We start from the raw sequence: 19,641 nt of genomic DNA, 5'->3' as shown, positions 1-19,641 counted from the left end.
TGGCTGTAAAAAGGTTCCCAGCTGTCCGCTGATCCCCTAGATACCTATAAACATCCCCTTGGAAACACTATTCTCCTAGTGGTTACTTAGATGTTTTAGATATCTCTCATATATCACAAGTAATCACACACTCAGGATGTGCTAGCTTTACTTTGTTTATAAAAGGAAGGTGAAATATTATATACTCTTGACAATCAAACACTTGAGAGAAGCTTACACACACATTTACACAGCAAAGAGGAATTCTAATAAAGAAATGTCAATAATGGGCATCTATTTCATAATCATCAAGGGATTTTCTTATGAGAAAGAAGACGTTTTTGTCTAGTGTCTGCTATTAACTCATCATGTCAGGTGAACCTCCACAAGTTTCAGGTTTCTTCTGCCAAGTAAATCAGATGTGTTTCTAAAGCTTCCTACAGTACAGTTCACATGCATCATGCCAAAGTCCTCTTTGTGTTATCTTCTGTCCAAACATCACTTATTGCTCCATATCCAATTGTGATTTGTCTGTTTTAAAAGGTTCTATCTCTAGTATTTCTTATTATACCTTGATTACTAATAATCCCTTTCTATTTGAAAGGAAAGTTTTTAGTTCTCCTTTTTATTTTACTTTATTTATAAAAAGGAAGCACTGATAAAACCATAGGATAAGAGGGGTACAACTTCACACAATTCCTCCCACCAGAACTCTGCATCCCATCCCTTCCCCTGATAGCTTTCCTATTTTTTAACCTTCTGGGAGTATGGACCCAAGGTCACTGTGGGATTCAGAATGTGGAAGGTCTGGCTTTTATAATTGCTTTCCCACTGAACATGGGCGTTGACAAGTTGATCCATACTCCCAGCCTGCCTCTCTCTTTTTCTAGTGGGGTGGGGTTCTGGAGAATCTGAGCTCCAGGACACATTATTGATGGGGTTGCCTGTCCAGGTATGTCTGTTTGACATCATGCTAGCATCTGGAACCTGGTGGCTGAAGAGTTAACATATAAAGCAGAACAAACTTGACTAATCATGAACCTAAAGGCTAGAATAGTGCAGATGAAGAGTTGGGGGCGGTTTCCATTTTGTAGTTAGCTAGTAGGCATACTTTAGTTATATTCCAAAGGGCCAGTGGCTGTACTAACTTTTTTTTTTTCCTTTTTTTTTCTTTTTTTTCCCCCTGAGCCTGAAATCTGATATGCAAGTGGATCCAAGTTATTGTCTGGGGAGATGATGTCATGGCTGGAAAAAGGACCAGAAAGCTGGATCAGGGAAAACAGTAGCTCCCAAATATAGGAAAGGTGTACAAATATTGTTGACTGTAAACCTCATCGATTTGATATGATCTGGGGCCCATATTCAGCTTAGGAGCCTATGTGACCTCACCTCTGCATCCCTGTAGATCTGAGCTCACATTCTGTGATCATGAGTAGGAACGTTCCAAGTTGCCCCAATATTGACCCATCTTCCTCAGGTGTAGCATAGAGTATGTTGTCCAGCTTCCCTTTGGAGGATGGAACATTCTCTACCATTGTTGATCCAAGTTGAGGGCAGGATCTTATGAGGTCTTACCAAGGCATCTATTTTGTTTTTCCTGATAGAGATGACCAGTAACAATGGAGAGAGGGATTTATTTGAGGTCTAGGCCCATCATGTCTGTTTGGGAATCTCAGGACTCCCTGATTAGGGCCCCAGCTGATGGAATGGCCTGATAGTGACTAAAGAGTCATTGTTAAAGTATGCCAGTCTCTTGCTCTTCAGCTTTTGCACTCCTTGCTTTGCTAAGTCTTGCTTTGTCAGATATAGACAAGGCATCTAGTGGGAGAGAGAGAGAGAGAGAGAAAGAGAGAGGGAGAGAGAGAGAGAGAGAGGGAGAGAGATGGAGAGACTCAGACGATAGTACCTAAGCTTCCTTCAATGCACTGGGGCTTGGGCTGGACCTGGGTGGTGCATCTGAAATAGCAGGTCTGATACTTTCCTGGCCCTGATATATCTATCTATTTTAGTTGTTTTGCTTGCTTGTCCTTTTTTAAAAACAAACAAACAAACATAAAAACCAGGTAGAATCCATTATTGTAGATGAGCCAGGGCTAAAGCATGGCTTGAAGGCAACCTGAGAAGACTGAAACAAAACAAAACAAAACAAAAAAACACCTCAGATCCCAACCCCAATTACTCCCTGCCTTGGTTTCTCAGCACAAACAGCAAAGCTTCTGAGCAAGACTTGTTTTAGGAAAGTAATCTAGGTTGTTGTAATCATCACCCACGAATGCTAGATGACATGGTGGTCTTAAGTTTCAATCCTGTTCATCCCTGGACCTACAGCCTCAATTATCAAACCTTTCTTCTATCTTTGTGAATATTTCTAAAAGTGAAGGAATAGGGAGGTAGATTTGAGCAGGAGCTCCTGTCTCACAGCATTTAAATCACAATAGGGGCAGGTGGTGGTTTACCAGGTAGAGAACACATTATTAAACTGCAATAAAGCCTGTCCCTTTTTTTGTGAATGCTGGTGTGACAGTGTTTGGCTTTCTTCCTTTCATTTATTTATTTATTTATTTCTTCCTTTCATTTATTTATTTATTTTTAATTTTTATATTTACTTATTTATTTTCCCTTTTGTTGCCCTTTTTAATTGTTGCTGTAGTTATTATTGTTGTTGTTACTGATGTCAGTGTTAGACATGACAGAGAAAAATGGAGAGAGGAGGGGAAGACACAGAGGGGGAGAGAAAGAAAGACACCTGCAAACCTGCTTCACTGCCTATGAAGCGACGCCCCTGCAGGTGGGGAGCTGGGGGCTTGAACCTGGATCCTTACACCAGTGCTTGTGCTTTGCACCATGTGTGCTTAACCTGCTGTGTTACCACCTGACTCCCCCTTTTTTTTTTTATTTACTGATTTAATAATGATTGACAAGTCCATAGGATAAGAAGAGTACAATTTCGCATAAGTGACAGTGTTTGGCTTTCTCTGGCATCTGGGAGAGGGCCTGCATTCAACTAAATTGTAGTGTTCCACAAATCCCTGAATGACCCCTTGGCAAAGAAGTTACAAAGAAAGTACAGGGGCAAATTAGAGAATATGCCATATACATTCCAAGTATGAGGTGCTATGAGTTTATTATAAAATGATGACCAGCAGAAGTGATATTCATAGAGACCTTTAAAATTCTATATAGTTATAGAAATAACAGTCAACCCATATCTGTGATCTTTGGAGAACTAATGAAGTTTCCAATAGAGAGAAAAAGAATACAGAACTGTGGTGGTGAGAAAGGTGTGGAACTAAACCCGTTATTTATAATTCTGTAAATCAATATTAAAACACTAATAAAATAAAAAAAAAACACATTCTACTTTAGTACTAACCTCTCCCTGTATCTTCCCCATTTTGGGCCTTTTCATACAAACCTTTAACTGAAACAAAAATGGCACTAGGATTATGTCCTCTGACATCAAGAACAAATACAAATTAGTTACTAGAACCAAGAAATGGAAAGAACTTGAGTCTCTGTAAATGGATGGATGACTGGAGAGAGAAGTATATACACAATAAGATGTTACTCGATCATGAGAAAGAAGGGAATTCTGACATATAGAAAATTAGTCTAAGTGAAAATCCACACAGAAAAAGACAAATATATATGACCTCAAATATATATGTGATTATGGATATGACAAATATATATGATCTCAAATATATATGTGATTATGGATATAAGAAAACAAAGTCAACTCATAGAAATAGAATAGAAAAGAATGTGTACTCATAGGCTGGGAATGGGAGAAAGTAGAGAGGGCTGGCAGAAAGTATATACAATGAAAAAAATGACTAACATATCTTCTAACATGATACGTTCAGACGTCAACAAAAATCAGCAACTGCACTGTAATTCATTAACCTCCCAATAAAGAAGAAAAATGACAAATAACAGTTAGTATTTGTTGTAATTGCACAATACTTCCAGGCTCCTATATTATGTCCCTATAGAGTAAGGGGAAAGAGACTGCCACTGAAAGGCAGATCCACGCAGACAGCAATGGGAATGCTCACTAGATTCTTCATCAAAAATTGAACACCGAGGTCTGGGAAGATAGGTTAGCCTGCTAGAGCACAAGACTTGTGTGTCTGATTCTACAGGTTCGATCTTTAGCACAACTGTACACCAGATCTGAGCTGTGTTCTAATCTCCCTCTTTTAATACATACATACATACATCTCTTTGCAAGTATGATCACTCACTATGAAAGAAGTGATATGATGTAGTTGTGTTCTAATCTCCCTCTTTTAATACATACATACATACATCTCTTAGCAAGTATGATCACTCACTATGAAAGAAGTGATATGATGAACACAGGAAGTTCCCTACCCTCACAGCCAATAAAGACGTGACATAGCTCTCTACTCAGACATACTACATAGGGGTGAGGGTGTGGGTGGGGGTAGGGATGTGGAGCGGATGTTCAACATGACTTGATTTGAATTCTGTTTTCTTTAACTGTGAAAGTAAGAGTGAAGTTACATACTTATAAATTCTCTCAGCCATTCTGCACATACTTGCAGGAACCAAGCCCCAGGAAATTCATTTCCAAAATGACACTTCTTAGCAGAGCACAAGGTTTACTTAGCTTTGTTGAAGATCTGCCAGTAGAAAGATAATTAATATGCTAAATGCCCATTTCTATTTACAGACACTGGCTCAAGTTTGGCTTTCTGCTAATGTATACACAGAACTCTGACATATGCTTGTCCTTCTTGCCTCTCAACATTCAATGCTCTGGAAGGAAACTGCTAAATATCTTTTCATTTTGATGACAATGTACATATAAGGAGAAATAGTATACTTAATTCAAGCTGTTGGGTGTGTTCTTTAGTTTGCTTTAAGGGTGGAGGAGGGAAAATGTTTTTAAACAGCTCAAATATGCTACTTAAATGATTTGCTTGTCTCTGAGAAGGGTAATGCTTCTTACTATCAAAATGTTGTGCTTTTATTTCTCGATTTACTTCTATCAGCACCAACTCTGAGAGTTAATGGCCAAAACTGCAGAGAATTCAACATCTTCCTTGCACCCAGGCAGTAGAAAACATATCTTTATTAGGAATTGGATGAAAGAGCTCTCTATTTCTCGAAGCCTTTCCCTTTAAATTATTTCTGGTCAAGGTTGGATTTGAGATCTGCCTCCGACTTGCTAAGGGCTATTTATGATTTATTTCAACCTTTTGCTGACTCTTGCAAAAGAAATGAATGGAGTTGAAAATAAAGAGGAAGCGATGCTTATTCCTCCATGGTATTTCAGTGGTGTGGAACATCTGGACTCTTAGCATAGGCACGCTGTTTACATTTTGATATCTTTACTGTTTCCTCTCAGAGATGAAATTAAGATACTCCATCACTTTTAATTAGAGAATAAGTGCCATCATTTTTTTTTTTTTTGAGAACAGATTTCAAGCTGTGAGTCTTTTAATGCAGGCTGCTCCTCTGAGACCTCCCTGAAGCACTGGGAGAGGCAAATAATTTTCTCAGGCCAAGTAGAGGTAGACCATGGTGAGATGTGGGTGTCATTAAACTTTCATAGAGGTGCCCCAATATGCCAGAGTCACTGTAGCATTGACACACTGACTTTAATATCTCCCAAGAAACAGTTGCCGTCTATCATGGCTCTGAAGGGAACTGTTACAGCCTATCAATGCAAGAACCTCATGTTAAAAAGTCCCTAAATATGTATTTACAAGATAGTCAGATCTGTTTTGGTCTATTGGGTCAACAATCCAGGCAGTAAAAGTCCCTAAATATGTATTCACAAGATAGACAGATCAGCCTCGGTTCACTGAATCAGGGGTAAGTAGGTCTTTAACAAGGTGCCTCAGTCGTTGCCTGGTTTGCATTTGAGCATGTTCAGAAATGCAGTTCAGCATGATTTCTGTCTTTTAAAGGGAAAATTTATTGTGTTAGTTCAGTAGATGTCAGCAACTGTGCTTAACTTTGGCCTTTGCTATTTTGCGTTTTAAAAGGCCATAGCAGAAGAATGGCCGCACCGCAATCTAGATTAAAGCTATGAAGCACATAATGGCAACACAAGCATTTAAACAGTGATCTTTGGGGCTAGGTACAGGTTGTCCTTCCAGGCTCTGTCTCCCCCTCCCCCCAGGTCCCATCCACAACTCCCTCTCCCTTCACCGCTCTGCTGGCATATGAGCTCCTGCTTCAGGTCCTGTTTACCTGCCTTTGCTTTATCTGGAAATAGTATGGCTACTACTTCCAGGTTTCTTATGACAGAGGCCTTTCCCTAACCTGCCTGTATAAATTATCAACACCTCCTCCCAACACTATGCATTTCTGTCCACTGTTACCCATACTCATTTTTCTTGTTAGTTCCTGCCACCACATAATGCAGGCATAAAGACACATGCCTTTCCCATGTGTCTACTGAACAACCCTCTCTCCAAAAACCTGAGCCTCAGTCATGTAAGAACTTTACCAAATGCATATTTAGAAAAGAATCAGAGGTATTTTGAGTGCTCACTGTTCATGGTGGAGATGGATGTACACTGATTTCCTGCTGTTCTCTGTTCACAATTAGGTTGGGGAGGAGTGAGAATCTCTGAGATAAAGTCCTTTTTTTTTTTTGGCCATGAGACCTGAGTTCCCTATGAGTCCTATAACAGTCTCTATTATTAAGAACTGGATGGATCAGGCACAAACTGGTCCTTCTCTGAGCTAATGGGTTGTGACAAAGCTCCTCGGGGAGGTTGGGTCATCTCATCTGCATATGGAAACATTAAACTAGTCTGCTTGATAAAGGTTCAGTGGTTGATAAAGACAGTATTCAAGCATGTGTGTGTGTGTGTGTGTGTGTGTGTGTAGAGCTTCACCATTCCAGGATGTTTTTTTCAGATCTTAAAAGACAGAGGTAGTTTGGGTAATCCACGAGGTGGCACAGTGGATAAGGCACTGGACTTTCAAGCATGAGGCCTGGAGTTCAATCTCCGGCAGCACATATACCAGAGTGATGTCTGGTTCTCTCTCTCTCCTCCTATCTTTATCATTAATAAATAAAATCTTTAAAAAAAAGATAGAAGGGGGCTGGGCAGTGGCACACCTGGTTAAGTACTCACCTTACCTTGCACAAGGCCCCTGGCTCGAACCCTTGTTTCCTGACTCTCTCTCAATTTCCCTCCTCCCCTCTCAATTTTTATTTGTTCCATCTAATAAAAATAGAAAAAAAAAAAAAGGATGAAGGAGACAGAGGGGCTGAGCAGTGGTGCATTTGGTTGAGCACATATATTATCATATGCAAGGGCCAAGATTCAAGTCCCTGGTCTCTATTTGCAGGGTGGAGGGGAGAGTTGGGAGGGAAAAGGAGGGAGAACTTCACAAACAGTGATGTAGTGTTGCAGTTTTTCTCTTTTCTCTCTTCCTCTACCTCCCCAAACACTCTCAATTTCTCTTTGTCCCATCAAAGAAAGAAAGGGAAAAAAATGCAGGCACCAAGCCCCAGCAATAACTCTGGTGGCAATAAAAGAGGGAGTGGGGAGAGAGACATAACAGCAGTGAGGATTCCCCTCTGCAGTAGGTGCCAGGCTCAAACCTGGATCATGTGCATGGCTAGCTCACTAGCCAAGAATCAGCATTTCTAAATCTTAATACCATGTCCACGATTGACTCTGGTGACAACATAGGACTGATCAGACCATATGGTTTAATCTGATACAGTCACAAGGGATGGTGTGCAACATTCTGTCACATAACTGAAACAGACTCCAGAGTACTGGGTAGGATCATTATTCTCTACCACCCTAGGGAAATGAGCCTTGGTGTGTCCTTCTCTATGCTTTTATCTTACCTATAACTATACATGACCTCAGATGTCTCTTTTCTCATGAATGAAGCCTGTTACAGTATTTCCATCCTCTTTTTAAATTTCACAGGAACATTCCTTATTTTACTCACTCAGAAAGGTGCCTTGGGCAAGGAATCACAGCTGACAGCAAATTAGTGAATACAGTGCTATGATTAGTGGAGATTACAGGCTACTGAGGCCCTGTCTGAGCATTTACCACTGTCATAGTGCTGGCATCTATTAGGGATAGATGTTACTCAAATAAGAAAATTGATTCAGTGCAGTAAGGATATCTACATTATAATATTCAATAATATGCTAATTAGCAGAGACCAGCTGTTAGTCTGCCTAGTTAAGATAAGCCCCTCTTCCCCCAACATAGGTTACTTTAATAAATATTTAAAGTATAAACTAAACAAAAAGCTAAAGTGATCAATTCCTAAATTCAAAGTATTTATTAACTAGAAGAAAAACATAGTCTTTCTTGAATTATTTTGACATGTCACTCAATTTTGTAATTTATTTTGCATGACTTCAAAAAATTTAATGGGGGAGTTGGGTGGTGGTGCAGCGGGTTAAGCGCACGTGGTGCAAAGCACAAGGACCGGTAAGAATCTCAGTTCGAGCCCTTGGCTCCTCACCTGTAGGGGAGTCGCTTCACAAGCGGTGAAGCAGGTCTGCAGATGTCTGTCTTTCTCTCCCCCTCTCTGTCTTCCCCTTTTCTCTCCATTTCTCTCTGTTCTATCCAACAACGACGACAACAATAACTACAACAACGAGAAGCAAGCGCAACAAAAGGGAAAATAAATAAATATTAAAAAAAATTAATGGGTATTTGAGTACATACCTGAAATGGGTGTATTTCTAAAATATAACTTTTCTAAACTATATCAACCAACTTAAGTGGGGAGGAGGAGGTAAAAATAATATGGATGATAACAATACAGAACTGTCTATTCAGATATTAGGTCCCACATTCTTTCAAATTCTGGCTGAAAAAGAGGTGATTTCCATAATTTCAGCTATGACTTTTTGTGGAGAAGATCTCAAATAAATTGTTATTTGCTTTAAGTGAGCTTCACTGAATCTGTTTTATTTGATTTCAACTTCTGCACAGAGAAGAGATTTCAGGATTTCCTGGTTGTAAAATGGAAAAGAACACTTTGCTGAACTTGTATGACATCATCTAGAGCATTGAAAGGGCAGGAAAGCACGGGTTCTTTGCCTGTTTACCAAGGCTTCTTTACCTTCTCAGTCTATCTTATTTCCAAATGTCAGAGTAGTCTGAAACCTTTCCAAGATTTACACACTGCAGAGGCAGAGGAAATACTAGGATAAATCCTTTAACTTCTGTGAAAGCTTTGAAATAATTAATAGAAAGGCTTTGGGTTTTGCTATATACCATAGTGTAGATACTGTAATATACACCATGTGAGAGCAAGACATAGTTTAGCAAAAATAAAAACAAGGCCATTTCTTTTTCTAGACAGACCATGAAACTCCTCTTTAGAGTACATACTTGGATATTGAACTTGCAAAAGGAACAGAACTGATGTAATAAAATTTATCAGTTAAAAGCAAAATACTGTACAGTGAATAATAAAAATGGTAAGCACAGTCTTACTTTTAAATATAATTTATCAAACTTGAAATTCTCCTATACCATAGAAATAAGAAAAAGTAGCTGCCATAATCTGATTTATAAAAAAAATTAAAAAAAAAAACGACACCAAATCATTTTGGAGCTTATTATTATTAAAAAGTTTTCTGGAATTTTAAAATCCAGATAGTTAAAACAAATAACATTTAAGAGCTATACTAGATAAAATATTGCTCACAATTAATTTTTAAAGTTAATTTTTTCCTTGTTATGCAAAACACCTTAAGCACAGCTGCATGAAGAAATGTGAAGTGATGTGAAAATTATCTTACCTCATATTCAAAGTCCTCTGTTCTGTCTGCTTCAGCAGGCAGGCTGGAAAGATACTCATTGTCCTCATAAAATTCATGCTCCATCGGATGAAGAGAATGGCAGCTATGGGGAATGCAGGAATATGATAGGGATGGATCAACAGTGTTGTTTTCAAGATTGAAATGGACTTAGACTTTCCCTTCTTTACATTAGGATCTGTAGTTCTCTGCCCCTTTGATGAATGGTGGCTCAAAAAGAGCAATAGCTGCTCTTTCTCCTCCAACATGAAACTCACCAATTTGTCTTTATAGGAGACTATTAGAAGCAAGGACCCCTGGTCCTACAGGCCATGGGGTTTTATTGATACTCTCTGGCCTGCTTCTGGTCCATTGAATATGACATGAAAGTGTGGCATTTGAAATTATAGTTTACCCAAGGGGGTTGCTTTATAATAAAGTACAACCAATTTCATAACACACTGCCCTAAACTAGTTTTTGAAATCTGTTTCCAAAAGCCCCTCTCTTCCAGGTTATAAATGTACTCCCATTTCCTCTGTTCCTTAAGACATCCTTCTCCACCCTCCCACAAGACACACACGACTGCCCTTTGACTAAGGTACAAGCACATATACTGAACAATACTTGTGGCAACAGCTTCCAGGGAATTCTTACACACCACAAGGCTTTCTAATACTTTTAGGAAATCCCCAGGGTTAGAGAGAGCTGAGGAAGTACAGAAAATGTGGTAAAAGGCAATATATATGTCTTCTATATTCCTTTAACTTTGGGGAAATATTTTGGACAACCTGCAGAAATGCTCTCAAATTCCTGTATGCTTTTAGAATATTATTTATTTATTTATATTTTGGATAGACAGAGAGAAATTGAGAAGTAAGGGCAAGGGGACTTGGATCTCGGTCTCTGAGCACTGTAATGTATATGCTCTACCAGATGCACCACTGCATGGCCCCTTCTATATGCTTTGACATATATTACATATATGTTTTGAATATATACATGTTTTAATATATGTTGCATATTTATTTATTTTGGATAGAGCCAGTCAGAAATAGAGAAGGGAGGGGTGAGAAAGAGATACCTGCAGCACTGCTTCACCGCTTGTGAAGCTCCCCACCACCGCAGGTGGGGACTGAGGGATTGAAACTGGGTCCCTGTACACTGTAAATGTGTGCTCAACCAGGTGTGTCACTACCCAGCCCTTTAGGCTATGATATAGACACTATATATTATATAATTTGAAGGCTAAGCATAACTTAACAAAGGGCATGAGATCATATTATTAAAAAAATATCAGTGGAAATGTCTAATGAAATTAACTTTGGTTTCAAATGAAGACTCTCACCCTGGTAATGCAGGTGTGATTGAAAATCTGGAGTTAGTAGTACAGTGTATCCTCCTTGCTATTAGCTGAAAGACATGAGACTTATCCTGGTACCCTTACATGACCAATAAGAGCTTGAACAACCTCTTTTTATGGCTGTACCTGACTACTGACTCTATATAAGGTTCATCAATAATGGACCCCGATGGCAAATACAGTACAGGCACCATTCTACTCATTGGTAAAGTAGGCAAGTCTGCATTGACTGTGCAAAACCCATTTGGGCTGGTCCAATGTCAAAGCTTGTTTTGGACATCTTACATGTTTCTCATCTTTTAGTAAGAAGGGAATACACCATAAGCAACAATTTATTCATTCAATAAATATTATCGAATGTCAAGCAGATGCCAGGTCCTGTGTTAAGTGCTGGAAATCTGTCAGTATACAAGGTCCAACTCTTGCAAGCAGTGAGTGAAAATGTTAATGTCAGTGTGCTGACTGAGGGTAAACAGGGACAATGTGAAAGCAATATAGTGGGGATGTACCTAGATAAACCTTGCAAGTTGTTACAAGAACTACAGGACTTGGGCAGAGCAAGAGCATATGGGTTCTATGACCTTGGCCAAATTACTCTTTCCTCATCTGTGATGCTGGATCCTCATAGTAACATGATTTCCTCAGATAGCTGCTGGAATACTACCTAAAACAAGCACTTATGACTGTTAGCTATTCAAGAAAATCTTTATCCGGTGAATTCTCTCTCAGGATGTGTTGAAAATTATACAAACGTCTCTCTTCAGAACAAATTTTACAGGAGGTAGTGAATTTAGGGGCTACTTAATAAAAAAGGAATGGGAAGAGAAAGTCATAAGTAGGGCAGACTGAGCCCCTGTCTTACTGCAGTCTAAAGTTCCAAGAACAAATTTGTACATTACAGTTGTCTAGGGAGACTTCTGAAAACTTCTCATACTGGAACTTTTTTCTTAAAATTCTTATGTAAGTGGTGTGAGGTGGGATGCAGGCATTGCACTGACACTGCTGACTATGATATGCAGATGGAAGTCGCTGAAATGAGCTGATGAAAGTCACCAAAGGGCAGAGACATGTCCTGATCAGACCTGGGTGTTTTAGAAAGTGAATAACTGTTGTACATAATAAAAACACGGTCTAAAAATGACTATTGCTCTTCTAAATTAAATGCTCGGTAATTTCTGCATTTTTGATTAACAGTTCATGGAATAAAACATGGGGGCAAAACATACTTCCAAAACCATACAATTAGAATCTTTTGAGTAAATTATCTCCAACTACCTTTTAATTAGGTAAAAATTAGAAATCAAGTTTAATAGCTCCTTATTTCCTTTAATGCCACCTACTATGGCTTTCTTTTTTTATTCTATTGTTTTCTTCCTTCCTTCCTTCCTTCCTTCCTTCCTTCCTTCCTTCCTTTCTTTCTTTCTTTTTTTTTTTTTTTTTTTTTGCCTCCAGGATTATTACTGGGGCTTGGTACCTACACTTAGAATCTATTGCTCTTGCTGGCCACTTTTTTCCATTTTTTTTTATATGACAGAGAGAAATTGAGAGGGGAGGGGGATAGAGAGAAGGAGAGAGAAATATAGACACGTTCAGACCTGCTTCTGCTTGTAAAGTGTCCCTCTGCAAGTGGGGAGCAGGGGCTTGAACCCAGACCCTTGTGCATAGTATTATGTGTGCATACTTAGGTGTGCCACAGCCCAACCCCCTATCGTTTCTTATTTCACAGCTCCAAACTTGGTCTCTGGCAGTCAAGACCTTTTGTTTACATCTCAATATGTTAGGTAATTGCTTTCTTTGGAGAATCACACTGTAAATTAATTGCCTAGAATTACACTTTCATTTCCTAGCATCTCCTTTAAAGCTGAGAAAAGCGAAAGAGAGAGAGGGGGAAAACCCACAGAGGCATACCTGGTGCCAACATGCCATTTCTTTGTCAGTCTTAATAAGGTTTTTTTGGCAGCTTTGGTGAGAAAAGCTATTTCGCTGACCTGGGGTTGTGAGTAGCATGAAGCTTTTGATAACCAGAAATATGAAGACGAACTAATGAGAATGTTTCATTGCATTTCAGTAAGGATGACTCCTGAGGTGAAGCAACTGTGGGGTCAGGGAAAGTAGCTAGCAGGGACAGCTGAGAACTAATTGGATTGGAGACACAGTGGAGATGCTTTCCAAACAGAACTAAAAGCCCCTCTCTAGCTGGCTAGCTAAATAGCTAGTATGACTGAGTTTTCCCAACAACTACTTTAAATGACACAGGGAAACAAGTGGGCCTTTGGGAGAAATGATAGAAAAAAATACCTGTCTGAGAGCAGAAATGGACAGACGTCAGGCACAGGAGGGGTGGGTGGCCTCAGTTTGGCCAGGGCCATGATGTGTTCAAAGGTGATGTCTGTCTGAGTGCTGGCATGCATGAACTGCACTTCTGGAATCATCCCATAGGCTGCTTTGCTGAGAGGTGTTCTCCTTAGAACCTGCACCACGATGGGCTCCTTGGCATTTCGGAAAGCTTCCACCGCCTCCTCATGGGTTGCCTTGGAGAGATCCTTCCCATTGACCTGCAAAGATGAAAGACTGTTGCTCACCTCAGGAGAAAGAATAGCTGAACTTTCACAGTAGATTAATAAAAGGTGGATAGTGGTGGTTTAAACCAGCTCTGATATGACTCTTGTAAAGAGTCAGAGACCACCTGGGACCACAACAAGACAGGACTAGAATGACTTCAGGAACTCACCAAATCACTGGTGAGTGCAAACACATGCGGCTCATGGACAGAGAGGAGCCTAGGGAGAGATTAAGTGGCTGGTAACAGCCCAGCAGTTTACCAGTTGAGACACCACCTCCAGTCTGTTTCACCAACAAAAATATGGCTGAAGGGATGAGAGTACTCCCCTAAGACTCACCAAATGAAACTGTGAGTCTCCATTGCTACTGCCCTCAAATCTGGAGCAGTGGGGGTGGGGGGGTGGGGGAGCTGTGCTGACACCAGGGGACAGAGAACTAACCAGGAAACTCAGGAGAAGATCTCTACCTCAGTGGCCTAGCAGTGGGGCTGTGAGAGTCTTTTTGCATAACCACTGGATTATCTCTGTCCCACCTTGCTTTAACTCTTGGTCAGGAGTCAGTGATTAAGCTAAGAAGTCTACTTATAGTTTAAAAGCCCCCATAGCCTACAGGGAAGAAAAAGAACCCTTTAATTACCTTACTTAGACACAACTCAATCCAGGCAAGAGTGATGAGTAATTTGAAAAGTACTGAGAGAAGGACCTCATAACATATGATAAAAAATGGTTAAACCAACAAGAAGAAATACTGGAGAAATGAACCAGGACAAGAGTCCAGCTAAAAAGATTGAAGCAGAAAATAATAAGGTCAACATCCAAACACTAGTTAAGGAAATAATAACAGGAGTGAGTCAAGAGTTTGAAAAAATTGTCATCAGAAATGCAGAAACAACAACTGAAACTCTGGAAGAAAACACTAATTATCTCAAGAGAGCTGAAAGCTGAAATAGCTGAGATAAGAACACAACTAGCTGAACAAGCTAAAACAGTATCAGAACAGGGTAACAAAATAGATGAACTCCAGAAAACAGTAGAGGGGAGAGAGAATACAATAAATGAAGCTGAAGACAGAATTAGCAACACTGAGGACGAATTAGAGACAACAAAAAAGAAGTAAGAGATCTCAAAAAGAGATTAAGGGATACTGAAAAAAACAACAAAGACCTATGGGATGACTTCAAAACTAACAGTTAACAATCAACAAAAGATTAATAATAGTCCCAAAATGTGGAAGCTCAACAGTGCACTACTTAACAACTAAGAGGAAATAAAGAGGAAATAAAGGAAGAAATCAAAATGTTTCAAGAGTTCAATGAAAATGAAGACACAAGATAGAAATATATTTGGGACACAGCTAAGACAGTACTGAGAGGGAAAGTCATAGCCATACAAGTACACATTAGGAAACAAGAAAAAGCACACATAAACAGCCTAATCGCACATCTTAAAGACCTAGAAGAAGAAGAACAAAGGAACCCTAAAGCAACCAGAAGGACAGAAATCACTAAAGTTAGGGCAGAAATCAATAACATTGAAAATAAGAAAACCATAAAAAGATCAATGAAAGTAAATGTTATTTCTTCAAAAGAGTGAACAAAATTGACAAACCTTTAGCCAGACTCACAAAACAATAAAGGGAGAAATAAATCAGATAGTAAATGAAAGAGAAGATATCACAGATATCAGATAGTAAATGAAAGAGGAGATATCACAACAGACACTGCAGAAATTCAGCATATCATGTGAGACTTCTCTGAACAACTATATGCCACCATGCTAGAGAACCTGGAAGAAATGGATGATTTCCTAGATACCTACGAACTTCCAAAATTAAGTAAAGAGGAACAAGATAATAGAAACAGGTCCATCACAGGCAACAAAATTGAAACAGTTATCAAAAACCTTCCCAAGAATAAAAGTCCTGGACCAGATGGTTTTACAAATGAATTCTACAAAACCTTCAAAGAAGAAATAATACCTCTACTTTTAAAAGTTTTCCAGAAGACTGAAGACACTGGAATACTCCCTTCCAGTTTCTATGAAGCCAACGTCACTTTGATACCAAAAGCAGACAGGGACACAACCAAAAAAGAAAACTAGAGACCAATATCTCTGATGAACATAGATGCTAAAATATTAACAAAATTCTAGCCAATCAGATATGGCAGTATATTAAAAAGATTGTTAATCATGACCAAATGGGATTTATCCCAGGCATGCAAGATTGGTTTAATATACGTAAATCAATCAACATGATCCACCACATCAACAGAAGCAAGACCCAAAACCACATGGTCATATCAATAGATGCACATAAAGCCTTTGACAAAATACAACATCCCTTTATGATCAAAACACTACAAAAAATAGGGATAGACGGAAAATTCTTGAAGACAGTGGAGTCTATATATAGCAAACCTTCAGCCAACATCATACTCAATGGTGAAAAATTGGAACCTTTCCCCCTCAGATCAGGTACTATACAGGGCTGTCCACTATCACCATTACTATTCAACATAGTGTTGGAAGTTCTTGCCATAGCAATCAGGCAGGAGCAAGGAATTAAAAGGATACAGATTGGAAGAGAAGAAGTCAAACTCTCCCTATTTGCAGATGACATGATAGTAAACATAGAAAAACCTAAGGAATCCAATAAGAAGCTTTTGGAAATCATCAGGCAATACAGTAAGGTGTCAGGCTGCAAAATTAACATTCAAAAGTTAGTGACATTCCTCTATGCAAACACTAAGTTAGATGAAGTTGAAATCTAGAAATCAATTCCTCTTACTATAGTAACAAAAACAATAAAATATCTAGGAGTAAACCTAACCAAAGAAGTGAAACAATCGTATACTGAAAATTATGAGTCATTACTCAAGGAAGTAGAAAAAGACTCAAAGAATGTTCATGGGTTGGAAGAATTAACATCATCAAAATGAATATACTACTCAGAGCCATCTACAAATTTAATGCTATCTCCATCAAGATCCCAACCACATTTTTTAGGAGAACTGAACAAATTCTACAAATGTTTCTCTGGAACCAGGAAAGACCTAGAATTGCCAAATAATCTTGAGAAGAAAGAACAGAACTGGAGACATCACACTCCCAGATCTCAACCTGTATTATAGGGCCATTGTCATCAAAACTGCTTGGTATTGGAACATGAATAGACATACTGACCAATGGAATATAATTGAGAGCTCAGAAGTAAGCCCCCGCATCTATGAACATCTAATCTTTGACAAAGGTGCCCAGACTATTAAATGGGGAAAGCAGAGTCTCTTCAACAAATGGTGTTGGAAAAAATGGGTTGAAACATGCAGAAGAATTAAACTGAACCACTATATTTAACCAAATACAAAAGTAAATTCCAAGTGGATCAAGGACTTGGATGTTAGACCACAAACTATCACATACTCAGAGGAAAATATTGGCAGAACTCTTTTCCTCATAAATTTTAAAGACATCTTCAGTGAAACGAATCCAATTACAAAGAACACTAAAGCAAGTATAAACCTATAGGACTACATGAAATTGAAAAGCTTCTGCACAGCTAAAGAAACTACTACCCAAACCAAGAGACCCCTCACAGAATGGGAGAAGATCTTCACATGCCATACATCAGATAAGAGTTTAATAACCAAAATATATTAAGAGCTTGCCAAACTCAACCACAAGAAAACAAATAACCTCATCCAAAAATGGGGAGAGTACATGGACAGAATATTCACCGCAGAAGAGATCCAAAAGGCCAAGAAACACATTTAAAAAATGCTTCAAGTCTTTGATTGTCAGAGAAATGCAAATAAAGACAACAATGAGATACCACTTCACTCCTTTGAGAATATCATACATCAGAAAAGGTAACAGCAGCAAATGCTGGAGCAGTTGTGGGGTCAAAGGGACCCTCCTGCACTGCTGGTGGGAATGTCAATTGGTCCAACCTCTGTGGAGAACAGTCTGGAGAACTCTCAGAAGGCTAGAAATGGACCTACCCTATGATCCTGCAATTCCTCTCCTGGGGATATATCCTAAGGAACCCAACACACCCATCCAAAAAATATCTGTGTACACATATGTTCTTAGCAGCACAATTTGTAATAGCCAAAACCTGGAAACAACCCAGGTGTACAACAGCAGATGAGTGACTGAGCAAGTTGTGATATATATACACAATGGAATACTACTCAGCTATAAAAAATGGTGATTTCACCATTTTCAGCCGATCTTGGATGGAGCTTGAGAAATTCATGTTAAGTGAAATAAGTCAGAAACAGAAGGATGAATATGGGATGATCTCACTCTAAGGCAGAAGTTGAAAAACAAGATCAGAAGAGAAAACACAAGTAGAACCTGAACTGCAATTGGCGTATTGCACCAAAGTAAAAGATTCTGGGGTGGTTGGGAGGGGGGAGAATACATGTCCAAGAAGGATGACAGAGGACCTAGTAGGGTTTGTATTGTTATATGGAAAACTGGAAATGTTATGTATGTACAAACTATTGTATTTACTGTCGAAAGTAAAACATTAATTTCCCAATAAAGAATAGTTGGTTAGATACTGGCATTCACTAATATGAGGAAGTGAAGATTAGGACAAAAACTACTTCTTATATCTTATGAAGTGTGCCATTATAATTACTAGTAAAGATAAAATAATTATATATGTCTGAATATCAGGAAACATTTACCAACATATTCAGGTAGTTAGAGATCATCACATATTACAGGGAGATAAGAGATTGCACCCCTGTGTCAACAGCTATACTATAAACCACTCATCCCCAAAGAAAAGGAGAGAAAGCAAAGAAAAGAAAAGAAAAAAGACAGGAGTGGAGAAAGAAAGAAAAAGAGAGGCAGGCAGGAATAAGTAAATAAATGTTTTTTAAAAAAATCTACCCATCAGTTGGTAGAGTTTTCAATATTTAATCAAAATCTTACTTTCCTGACATTTAATATTGTCAAATTTCTCTTATAGTCATCTTTTAATCTAAAACCAAGTTATTGCTTACATATACTTTATCCCAAAACCTTGTTATTCAAAGCATGATCTCTGGATCAGCAGCATAATCATTACTTTAAGAATTACTAGAAATGCAGAAATCCCTGGTCCTACTCCAGACATAAGTAGAATTGACATTCTTGCTAAATCCCAGTAGATCTATGTGCATGTGAAAGAAAGCTCTGAAGCTCCTTCGGTGAGTCCACTAGGTCCCTCTGGGTCCTCACCTATTTAACTTAATAACTGTCCATGTTAGCCCAGACAGAGCAAAGAAAGAGGTGAAATTTTGTCCTCTATCACCATTTCTCAGAAGGGGCAACCATTGAGATTCAGAAGAGAAAAATGATTCCTTTTGTATGAGGCACCCACATATCCACAAACTTCTCCTAATCCTCTCTCAAGGGCCAGTGCACATTGCTTTCAACTAGTCATCAGTATGTTCTCCTGGGTCTCAACAATCCAGCTTCTGAGTTGACATAGTAGTGGATTCTAAGATCCTGAAATAGCTTCATAACTCTCACTGCAAGTGAATTAATAACAATGGCCTTTGCAAAGAGGAAGAGATATTTTGGGCATTGTTCTGTACTCAGAATCCTTGAAATTAAACTATTTCTCAACAGTCAAGTCACCCGCCTTCTGGTGAGGCTCAGATGCCTTCTATGCACCAGCAGTTGCTTAGAGATCCCTGTGTGCCTTAAAAAGAAGTAAGGCGGGGGTTGCGCGGTGGCGCAGTGGGTTAAGCGCATGTGGCGCTAAGTGCAAGGACAGGCATAAGGATCCCGGTTCGAGCCCCTGGCTCCCCACCTGCAGGGGAGTTGCTTCACAGCGGTGAAGCAGGTCTGCAGGTGTCTATCTTTCTCTCCCCCTCTCTTGTCTTCCCCTCCTCTCTCCATTTCTCTCTGTCCTATCCAACAACGAACAACATCAACAATGACAATAATAATAACCACAACGAGG

At 39.1% G+C, this 19,641-nt stretch overlaps 1 protein-coding gene across 5 annotated transcripts in view; it reads right to left on the bottom strand.

The window, feature by feature from the left end:
* Positions 1-19,641, bottom strand: part of PDZRN4 (PDZ domain containing ring finger 4) — a 410,716-nt gene that overhangs the window by 52,469 nt on the left and 338,606 nt on the right. For all 5 annotated transcript variants that reach the window (XM_007531152.2, XM_060191555.1, XM_060191556.1 and 2 more), the window contains 2 exons: positions 13,417-13,673; positions 9,761-9,863 (listed from right to left, as the gene is read on the bottom strand). In XM_007531152.2, coding sequence (XP_007531214.2) covers positions 9,761-9,863; positions 13,417-13,673 — 360 coding nt within the window. The remainder of the gene's footprint in view (positions 1-9,760; positions 9,864-13,416; positions 13,674-19,641) is intronic.

Source organism: Erinaceus europaeus, chromosome 5 (genome assembly GCF_950295315.1).
Source record: "Erinaceus europaeus chromosome 5, mEriEur2.1, whole genome shotgun sequence".
Lineage (NCBI taxonomy): Eukaryota > Metazoa > Chordata > Mammalia > Eulipotyphla > Erinaceidae > Erinaceus > Erinaceus europaeus.
The sequence above is the reverse complement of the archived record's forward strand: the minus strand, read 5'-3'. Positions and strand labels throughout refer to the sequence as shown.